The sequence below is a fragment of the Nannospalax galili genome, unplaced genomic scaffold, assembly GCF_000622305.1.
Source record: "Nannospalax galili isolate Female #2095 unplaced genomic scaffold, S.galili_v1.0 scaffold547, whole genome shotgun sequence".
Classification (NCBI taxonomy): Eukaryota; Metazoa; Chordata; class Mammalia; order Rodentia; family Spalacidae; genus Nannospalax; species Nannospalax galili.
The window spans coordinates 804190-815686 of record NW_008355824.1 but is presented as its reverse complement, the minus strand read 5'-3'; the positions used below and the strand labels follow the sequence as shown (position 1 = coordinate 815686).

The 11497-nt window shown below is 38.0% G+C and overlaps 1 protein-coding gene across 1 annotated transcript in view; it reads left to right on the top strand.

The window, feature by feature from the left end:
- Stap1 (signal transducing adaptor family member 1) overlaps positions 1-10300 on the top strand; it is a 51866-nt gene extending 41566 nt beyond the window's left edge. The window contains exon 9 of the mRNA XM_008853827.3: positions 10191-10300. Within this exon, the coding sequence (XP_008852049.1) occupies positions 10191-10264 (74 nt within the window). The 3' untranslated portion in view covers positions 10265-10300. The remainder of the gene's footprint in view (positions 1-10190) is intronic.
- Positions 10301-11497: the final 1197 nt, after the last annotated feature.

Here is an 11497-nt window from a genome sequence, read left to right as displayed (position 1 = left end):
ATCCTCACCCAGGGACTCTCCTGCCACACATTTTTTGAGGCTATTGAAGGGAGTGTTTCCATGTACTCTTTCTCTGATTGCTTGTTATTCATATATAGAAAGGCTAAATATTTTTGTAGATTAATTTTGTAACCTGCCACTTTACTGAAACTGTTAATCATTTCTAGGCATTTTCTAGTAGAATTTTTGACATCTCTTAGATATCATATTGTCTGCAAAAAGGGATAATTTGATCTCTTCTTTTCCAATTATTACTCCTTTAATTTCCTGCTCTTGTCTCATTGCTCTTGCAAGAGTTTCAAGTACTATCTTAAAGAGAAGTAGAGATAGTGGACAGCCTTGACTGGTTCCTGATTTCAATGGGAATGCTTCCAGTTTTTCTCCTCTTAGAATGATGTTAGCTGTGGGTTTGTTATATATTGCTTTAATTATGTTGAGGCATGTTCCCTCCAATCCAATTCCCTCTAGGACTTTGAACATAAATGCATATTGAATTTTGTCAAAGGCCTTCTCTTCATCTATTGAGATGACCATTCAGTTCTTGTCTTTGATCCCATTTATATGATTTATGACATTTATTGACTTATGTATATTGAACCATCCCTGCATCCCTGGGAAAAAGCTGACTTGATCATCCCTTGATCATGGTGGATGATCTTTCAGATGTGTGTCTGTATGCGGTTTGCAAGTATCTTGTTGAGAATATTTGCATCTATGTTCATTAAGGATATGGGTCTATAGTTTTCTTTTTTGGTTTTATCTTTACCTGGCTTTGGTATTAGTGTGACATTGGCTTCCTAGAAGGAATTTGGAAGTTCTCCCTCCATTTCTACCTTTTTGAATAAATTAAGTAGCATTGGATATAAATCTTTAAATGTCTGATAGAATTCTGCTGTAAATCCATCTGGTCCTGGGTATTTTTAGTCAGGAGGTTTTGTATTACTGTTTCAATTTCTTTTCCTGTTATAGGTCTGTTTAAGCTGTTAATCTCTTCTTGGTTTAGTTTTGGTGGTTCCCATGCCTTTAGATATGCATCCATTTCTTTTAGGTTTTCGAATTTGGTAGCATATAGGTTTTTAAAGTATTCCCTTATAATGTTCTGTATCTTTCTGGTGTCTGTTGTGATGTTTCCCCTTTCATCTCTGATTTTGTTGATTTGGAGGTGCTCTTTCTTTCTTTTGGTTAACTGGGCTAGCGGTCTGTCAATTTCGTTTATCTTTTCAAAGAACCAGCTCTTGGACTTGCTGATTCTTTTGTATTGTTTTCTTTCTTTCAATTTCATTAATTTCTGCCCTGATTTTTGTTATTTTTTCTTGTCTGCTGGGTTTAGGTTTCGTTTGCTGTTGCTTTTCAAGTGTGTTGAGTTGCAATGTTAAGTCATTTATTTATGTTCTTTCTGATTTTTTGATGTAGTCACTTAGGGCTATAAACTTCCCTCTAAGGACAGCTTTCAGTATGTCTCAGAGGTTTTGTTGTGTTGTATTGTCCTTTTCATTTAATTCCAGGAATACATTTATTTCTTTCTTAATTTCTCTTTTGACCCATTCATCATTCAGGAGTGTGTTGTTTAATCTCCATGTGTTCGTGTGGTGATTTTGGCTTCTTCGGGTGTTAATTGTAAGCTTTATTGCATTGTGGTCTGATAGAATGCATGGAATTATTTCAGTCTTTTTGTATTTGTTGAGATTTGTTTTGTTCCCCAATATATAGTTGATTTTGGAGACAATTCCATGGGATGCTGAGTAGAAAGTGTGTCCTTTTGTGCTTGGTTGGAATACTTGGTAGATGTCTGTTAAGTCTGTTTGATATATGGTATTGTTTAATTCAGATGTCTCTCTGTTAACTCTCTGCCCTGTTGACCTATCTAATGGAGACAGTGGGGGTATTGAAGTCCCCTACTATTCATGAGTCAGGATTAATCTGGGTCTTAAAGTCTTGTAGTATTGTTTTTATGAAGTTGGGTGCACCAGAGTTTGGTGAATATATGTTCATGATTGTGATATCTTCTTGATTCATTGTTCATTGATCAAAATGAAGTTGCCCTCTGATCAGTTTTACTTTAAAGTCTATTTTGTCAGATATTAGAATTGCTACGCCTGCTTTTTTCTAAGTGTTATTTGCTTGTATATTTTTTTCCATCCTTTCACTTTGAGATAGTATCTGTCCTTGAAAGTGAGATGAGTTTCTTGCAGACAACAACAACAACAAAAAAATGGGGTTTGTTTCTTAATCCGTTCACCTAGTCTGTGTCTTTTGACTAGGGAGTTCAGTCCATTAATATTTAAAGTTATTAATGAAAGATGGTTATTGAATCCTGGCGTTTTTATTTCTGTTCATTCTTGATATAGCTGTACTTTTCCACAGTTATACCTTCATTGGATTTCTTTCCGAAACCCCTTGGGTATAGTCATTCCTTTCTTCAGCTCTTTGTATTGCTTCCAGAACTCTCTGAAGGGCTAGTTTTGTGGTCATGAATTCTTTCAGTCTATTTATGTCATGGAAGATTTTTCTTTCCCCTTTGACTATAATAGATGTTTTGGCTGGGTATAGTAATCTGGTTTGGCATCTGTGGTCATTTAACACTGGGAATACTTTGGTCCAGGCTCTTCTGGCTTTCATAGTTTGCATTGAAAAGTCAGCTGTGATCCTAATGGGTTTTCCTTTATATGTGACTTGTTGTTTCTCTTTTGCAGCTTTTGATATTGTCTCTTTGTTTTGTATGTTTAGTGTTTTTACTATGATGTGCCATGGAGAGTTTCTTTTTCTGGTCCTGTCTCTTTGGTGTTATATATGTGTCTTGTATTTGTATGGGCATGTCTTTCTTTAATTTTGGGAAATTTTCTTCTAAGATTCTGTTGAAGATCTGGTCCATGCCATTATCTTGGGATTCTTCTCCTTCCTGTATGCTTATGATTCATAAGTTTGGTCTTTTTATGGTGTCACACAATTCCTGCATGTTCCATTCTTGTGATTTCTTAAATTTTTCATAATCTTTGCTTGTGTGGTCTAGTTCGTCCACTTTATCTTCCAGTCTTGATACTCTGTTTTCCATTTCATTCTTCCTATTGGTGAGGCTTTCTCCTGTCATTTCTTATTGGCTTACTGAGTGTTTCACTTTCTTCTTCATTTCAGCCTGAGTATTCTTCTTTATTTCTAACTCTTCTGAATTCATTCAGAAGTTTTTCCCTATCTTCCTTCAGTTCTTTGATTTGTTTGTGTGTTCTTTAAATTCACTGTATTCTTTTGTCATGTTTACAATTGTTCTTTTGAGTTCCATGTCCTGCATTATCTCTTGGGGTTCTCATTATCTCTAGAGGACTATTTGTATTTGGTGGTGATATGTTATTTTGGTTTTTCATGTTATTATTTTTTCTCTCTGTGATTTTGACATGTGAATTTCTTTTGTAGTTTCTGATTTTTGTGTGACTCAGGCATTCAAGTTTAGGTCTGCTTCTTTTTGTGAACTTTATCTTTCTTTGTGGTTTACTCTTTGGGCATGAAAAGCTGGTTCGTCTAAGCTTCCACCTTGCTTGAGGTAGGACCTCCGTTGTTTGCTGCTGTCAGGTCAGGCCAGCTAGCCCGTGATTTTCCAGTGATTCTTTCATCCCTGCTTCCCGTCTTGCCATAGAACTGGGATTAGAGTGGTGTGTCACCATGCCTGGTTTTATGTGGATTCTGGGTCCTCAGGCAGTGTGGTAAGCACTTTCCTCTTAGCCACATCCCTGAGCCCAGAAATGTTATACTTTCACATTTTACACTTAGGCTTATGATTCATTTTGAATATTTGTTTAAAGTGGGAAGGATGAGTTGGGCTTCATTTTATTTACATCTCAATGTGCAATTATTCTAGCTTGATTTGTTGAGATTTTTTTTTCTGCTGTACTGTTTTTGAACTCTGTACTCTGTTTTTGGTGCTGTGTACTGAATGCAAGGTCCTTGTATTTGTGCAGCAGGCACGTAACTATTGAGCATGCCTCCAGCCCATCCTGGTAAAAGTTGAGCATGCTTGTGTGGATTAATTTGCATTGATATATGCTCCTCAATTTTTGCCACTATCACAATACTTTTATTAATAGAACTTAGTAGTAATTTGTGAAATCAGGAAAGTTACTTTGTTTTTTTCTTTTTCAGATTTTTTTGGATTAGCCTAGTTTCTTTGCTTTTGGCATACGTTTTAGAAATAGCTTGTTTCTATGTACAGAAATACCCTGGGGATTTTTTTTTCGTGTGTATGTGGTGTGTGTGTGTGTGTGTGTGTGTGTGTGTGTGTGTGTGTGTGTCAGTTACATGTGATTCCATGTGTATGAAGAAACTAGAGAACTATGTTGGGTGGCTTGCTTTATCATTATTTCTCTGAGACGGAGTCTGTCACTGAACCTAAAGCTCTCTGTTTTGGCTAGGCTAGCTGGCCAGTGAGCTCTCAGGTTCCAACTGTTTCCTCCCTCCCCAAATACCAGGGTTACAGGCAGGGTAGCCATGCCAAGCTTTTACGTGGGTGTTTGTTGTGTGACACTATTCCCAGGGAAATGTGAATAAATATCTACTCACCCAAGATAGGGAATCAATGACATACTAATGTAAGGATACCACCAAAGTCCAACTTGGTGAACCAATGAATTTATTGGAGTTACTTACAGGGTGAGAGGTTACTTATGAGTGAGAGGTAACTTACAGGAGGAAGAATGATTCAAGGCAGATGCATTACAATGCCCACCTTAGCATTGGTGACAGCTCACAAAGGCTGTAGCCCTCAGTCTACTGCATGACTTGTAGGCAAGCTCAACAGGTTGGATTGTCTCCTGGACAGTTTGGCTGGTCTGCACCTCTTCCAAGCAGCTCCTCTGGTCTCTCTTCTAGGTGGTCTGTCTCCTCAACAGTCCTAACTACTTATATAACCTTGGGGAGTCAGGGGTCTTCTGTATCTGGCCAGTTCACTTACTGAGGCTCAACAACTTCCTGGGTCTTAATGAACTTTGAGGAAACTGCTACATAACAGTGTTGATGATCTGAAATGCAGTCCACATCCTTGTGCAGCACTGACCCATCTTCTCAGCCCTATCCCAGGACTTTTTTTTGCTGTTTTTTGAGGCAGAGTCTCACTATGTAGCCCTGTTTGACCTGGTACTCTTTGTGAACTAGGCTGGTCTTGAACTCAGAGATATGCCTGTTTCTGCTTACTAAGTGTTGAGATTCAAGGTGTGCATGACCACACTTGGCTTGCCCTGAAATTTTCTAATAAATTGTGTTGACACTGTGGATGAACTCAAGTGGAACTGAGATGGTATGTCTTCCAATGGAGGACTTGAGTATGGTATATGATTTGGGTTGTTTTTCTTTCACAGTGCCTTGTCATTTTTGACATGCTGATACTGCAAATATTTTCTTTGATTTATACTTGTTTAACATTTTGGTGCTATTATAAATGATACTGTTTAAAAATGTGAATTACAATTGTAGTATATAGAATCATTACTATGTTTAAATAGAGTTTGCATTGTAAACTGTAAAACTCATTTTCTATTTTTGCAAATAGTATCCTTTTTTATTATATAATTTATTTTTATTTTATGTGTATGAGTGTATTGCCTTCACATATGTAAGTGCACCTGTGTCCTGCAAAGCTTGAGGAAGTCAGAGGGTGTTGGATTCCGTGGAACTGAATTTACAGATGATTGTTAGCCCCAATGTGGGTGTTTGGAATTGAACCCAAGTCCTCTGCAAGAACAGCCAGTGTTCTTAACCACTGAGCTATCTCTACAGCCCTAACACATTTTATTACCTTTATTATTTTATTTTGTATGTGTGTGGCAGTCAGAGGTCAACTGCAGTTGGTTCTCTCTTGATATACTGAGTCCTGGGGATCAAATTCAGTTTGCCAGACTTGGCAGCAAGTGCCTTTACTCACTGAGCAACCTTGCCAGCCCTGTTTGAAATCTGCATACAAGGTACTAGATATCATTATGGCATTTCCTTTTTTGAAAAAAATTAAAAATCTTATTTCATGTGTTTTACCTGCATGTATATAAGTGCACATATGTGCAAGCCAGAAGAGGGCATCAGATCCCCTGGAACTGGAGTTATGGACAGTTGTTTTCTGCTATGTGGGTGCTGGGAACTGAACCTGGGTCCTCTGAAAGAGCAGCCAGTGCTCCAGCCCCTCATTGTAGCATTTTCAAATAAAGTATTTTGGTGATTCTCCTTTCCCTTATCTTTCTCCCCCTGCTACTCCCAGTCCTCCTAAGAGATTTCCCTCACCCCAGTCTCTTTTCCTGTTTCACATTGGTTTTTAAAAAACTTTTTATTTGAATTTTTGTGTATTTCATACAGAAAATCATCTTTATATTCCCTTCTCTTTTCCCCTTTGGCACCCTCCCATAGCCCCCTAACTGGAATTCATACATTCCGTCATTTGTTTTAAGGCCTATTATGTAGTGTCCTGAGATGTCCTTCAGTGCAAGCTCATCCACCAGGGTTACATCAGCTTTTCTAGAGTCTCTCCCTTCAAGAAGATTGCTCTTCCTCACTCACCAGTAATCAGCTGCCAATAATTCTTCAATTAAGATTGGCTTGCTGTTCATTTCCACAGGTCTGTGCTGGATTTTTGTCTGCCCAAGTTTGCATGGGGCTTGTGCATGCTGACACCATTGTTGTAGGTTTGTATGAGAAGGGTCCCAGGTGCCTGTGGGACTATTTTGGTATGGTCGTGCAGCTCCTCCCTGGCTCTTACAATCTTTCCGCCCCCTCTTCTGCAATGGTACCTGAGCCCTGGGTGAGTTGACCTCAATATAGGAGTCCTGTCCAAGGCCCCACACTCTGCTCTTATTCTCTGCGTTTTGGCCATTTGTGGCCTTTTGTGTTCCTGGCCCTTTGTTGCTTCACTGATGAGAATTAAAAGATGCATTAGTGTCCTCTTCATCCCTTGTTCTATGTTCTGTGAGTCTTACGTATAGAAGTTGCGTCCTAGATGTGCCACTTAGGCTTGGCCAGTTCACTGAGAATCTCTGTGTGTGACCAATGGTGTAACTCTGGAATAATCTCTACATAACAAGAACAGTGCCAGACAGGAGAAACCTTCCTTTGAGTTGTTGGTCAGGGTAGTCCAAGAGATTCCCAAGATTACACAGAGTATTGCCACAGTCCTTGATTGCCTCCCAGAACTTGAAGGTAAGACCCTATTGCTGAAGACCGGACATACTTCAGTCACAGGATTTGGAGCAATGGAGCTGGAGCTGATCTGGAAGCTACCTCCCCTGAAGGCTAGCTCTCATAGCTTTGGAGAACACTATGCAAGCTGGTAAGGGAGAACATCAGTCAATGGTCTAACCCTAGCTTCAAAGCCTAAAAACTATCAATGACCAGCACAGCAAACACTGGTGCAGTAGTGGCACTTTTATCTTGGGGATAATCAACAGTTACCTAATTGGACTTAAAAGTCCACTCAGTGGGAGGAAGTTCATGTCTGGTGCTTTAAACCTAGCCAAATACACATAGTTGGAGAGGTCATAGATCTTAAGAGAAAACCCCAAGGCTCTCATATCCCTAGACAAATGTAATTTCTTACTATGTGCAAAATATGGATTCTTAAACTTACAGAGAAGTATCCTAGTCACCACCCATCAGAGTGGCTTCTTTTTCACACTGTTTTTTTTAAGACAATCTTATGTATCCCAGGGTGGTCTCCAGCTCAGTATATAGTTGAGCCTCCCCTTGGCTCCAGATCCTTCTGCCTCCACTTCCTAAGTACTTGGATTATTGGCATATATCACCATACCTTCTTGGTAGATTTTTTGTATAATTTATGGTATGAATAGGCAGCTTTAGTTCATGTTTTTCAATCTGCATAACTTTTTTTTTCTTGGTCTTACTACACTGGCAGGAGCATTTAAAACAATTCTGAATAATATTGATGAGACTGGCCCTCCTTTTTTCTTGCTCCAAGCTTTAGAGGAAAAAAAGTTTTCCATCTTCCACTACTATGCATGACATTGAGTGTAGGTTTTCTTTTACTCCAGATGTCTTATTTCAGAGCAAAGGAAGTTCCCTTAACAATTACTACCATTTGGAGTGGCATTTTAGTTATATATATCATGGATAGATGCTGACTTTGTGAACTTTCTGGCATCTGTTACAAATGATCATATGATCATGTGGTTTTTCCTTAGTTGGTTAATATGGTGCATCATATTGATTGCCCATTTTTAAAAATCAAATCTTCCATAAACCCACTGGATAATAATGTATTGCTATATATTGCTGGATTTTTATTTGCTTAATATGCCAAGAATGTGTTTATGAGAAATACTACTTTTCAGTGAATGAATTTACTTCCAATAGTTCATTTTCTAAATTTCAGTATAGTTGCACAAGGCCCTCAGTTTGATCTCTAGTGCCCTCCCCTAAATTAAAAACTGCTTTAAAATTGTGTTAATTCCAACATTTAGTTACTTTAATATTGATATCTGTTGTGTTTTTCCTTTAGAATTGGACAAATTTCTGACTTGTATTGTTTGGGTTGCACTGTGGACATTTTTAATACTATTGCCAAGTGCCTTTGGATACTGTTAAAATCCTCTGCAGCACTTATTTCAAGCAGGCAATCATTCTGGTTAGGTTGAATCGACTGTCTCAACTGCTGTAGGAAGAGGTTCCAAACCAGTCATTTTGATGATTTGGGTTTGTATATTTGAGGCTTATTATTTTAGGTTTCGGACAACGGTTTACATTGCAGTTTGGTTCTCAAAGCCTTCCATACCTGTTTTGTGTTTTGTATATGGATAGCTCAGAGATGAGCCTGGAACCTGTCTCACAGCAGATACAACACTAGGGGTTGCTCTTTCCCACCTTTGCTCTCTAGGACCTCCCGCTAGCTACCATTTTCTTGAACACCTTGCTAGAAACACGTGGCTTCAGAGCTATAGCCCTGTGCTGTCTGTCCTGCAGTTCTGTGAGCCATGGCTGCTGTAGCTCAAAGTTAAAGAGGAAAAAAAGGAAAAGCAATTCTAACTCTCTTCTCTGAGCCCATTGTCCTGGTTTCCCTGGGTAGAATGGGTATTTTTGAGAGTCAGGAAAGAAAATAGACAACAGAAAAAAATAACTGAACTAAAAATGCACTGTTTAAAATGTCAACGATTTTAAAAATAACCAGATTGCTTCTGCTGTGACCAAACTGGTTTCATGACTCAACCTTTTTGCATTTGACTCCTTTGTTCTAAGAGTTATGTAGTGACAGAACAACATGTGAATCAGAGAGGTCCTGGGATAAAACTCAAATAATCAGAACAGAATTCGGAGAGTAACATTTTATACTTTCAAAGCAGAAAAAGTGAAAAATAGGACTCCCTAAGAAAGACAACCCTTGTAGCCCCCAAAACTTGTTAAGTTATGCTGACATTTTAAGAAAACTGTGTGGAACCCAGGAATTGTTTCTAGAACATGGACTTGCTTGTCGAAGCACAGCAGGAATGCTAAAACATTCAGCTTAATTTGCCTCTAGTTGGGAAACTGAAGTTGCAGAATACCCAATGGTTAGAGATCTGGAGATGTGAAATGAGTATGTATTTATGTGCAAGCAAAAGAAAATGGGATTCTGTTTGACCCCTGTTAACCCTTGTTAGGGTCAGGCTTTCTCTCTGATACCACCAGAAGACATGAGCAAGTGATAAAAACAGAATGGTCAGAGATATTCTCTCAACTTATTTTTTGCGGTGTCAGAAATTAGTATTTTTTTTTTGTTGTTGTTGTTGTTCTCTTTTTGAAACTTTTACAATTTTATTAGAATCCTAAAGAAAAATCCTCAGGGCAGGCGAGCTGGTAATCTTGGCAGCTGCCTTGAGGTGGTGAATGGTGGGAAGAAGGAAAGCAAGCCATGAAGTCATGCAGATTTAGAGCCTGCATGGGAGGTCAGACACATAGCTTAGTTCTTTAAAAGCCATTATGAAATATAGTAGGGCAGGTAAAGAGAACAATAAGCTAAAGAGTAAGAAAACAAATGACATTATAGGTCCAGGATATAAAAAAATGCAAAAAAGAAATCTGAATATTCAGTGTCTAATTATGTAAAACAGTTATTAAGCATACACCAGTGTTCTGGGAAGAAGCAGGAAAATCAACTCCTGTTCAAAGTAGAGAACAACTTGTTCCTATAATATTGCTTCATTAATTCATCAAGATTTTCCACCCACAATTTCTAGGTCAAGAACCCAACACAGAAGAGAGAAATGAGAAGCTGAAGAAAAGTCCACACAAGACATGGAATAAAACATGAAAATCATTTTCATGTATCATTGTAATTTATATTTTCAAAAGGAAGATTTTTCCTTCTAAAGAAAATCATCTGTTTTCCTTAGTTTCTTAGTCAGTCATTGGGACACAAAAATGAACAATGCAGCATACAATGTCATCATTTTATCATCAGGAAAGCAATTCACTGGGAATGACGGGCTGCTGTAGAGTAACATGCATTTCTCTGCATTGATGAAGAAAACATTTTCTAAATTGAATTGTCTTCGTGGCTTCAATTAAATACATTTCACATATATAATTTCCATCGCAGATTCTCTAATTTCTCTAACTCCTACCAATCCTCCAAAAACCTCTGTAGATTTTTGATGAAACTTGATTTGACCAATTAATGAAATGTAAGCTATTTAAATCTAGTTGAGTCACACACTAGGAAACGCCCCTTTCCAATGGAAATATTATACGCTACATATTGTATGAATGGAAATAAATGCAACTTACTAATCTTATGTTCTTCCATGATGTTAAGTTTTCACTACTTCAAAACTAACCCATGTATCTTTTGCAGGATAGCATGCTATATATGACCTTCCTCTCCTCCACAAACAATGCTGTACATGCCGATTACGGGGACTCCAGTTTCTTAAAATATGGATCCTTCACCAACAGACTAGATCTCTAAACTCACAATCTTGGGCATACTGCTTCATTTTTTTCTTTAAAAATAAATTTTGAAGTTGATTTTGATGGTCACAAAATTTAGGAATCATGCACACAAAGAACTAAAAAACATGGCTTATATTCTATTATTAGTAGTTGTAATTGCTTGATATGTAGCTTCTTTGGCTCTCATCCAAAAGACCCAAACCGAAACTTGCTACAAAAATACTAACAAAAAACCCCTAAATGAGCTAGAAGCTACAATTCTTTTTTTTTTTTTTTTTTTGAGATAGTCTCACTATAGCCCTGCCTCGCCTTGAACTAATTATGTAGACCAGGCTAGCCTTGAATGCAGAGCTCCACCTGCCTCTGCTTCCTGAGTGCTGGGATTACAAGATGTGTGCCACCACAGCCAACTAGAATGAATTCTTCAGGTCCTGTTAGTTCCAATATCTTATAATGTTTATGAGACATTAGGACAAAGGAAAGGTATGTGAGAGAGACCAAGGGAGATGACCTTCTACAAAAGGTGTTAGGAAAAAAAAAAATCAACCTAACATCTTGAGGCTTTCAGCCTTCAGAACTGTAAGAAAATATC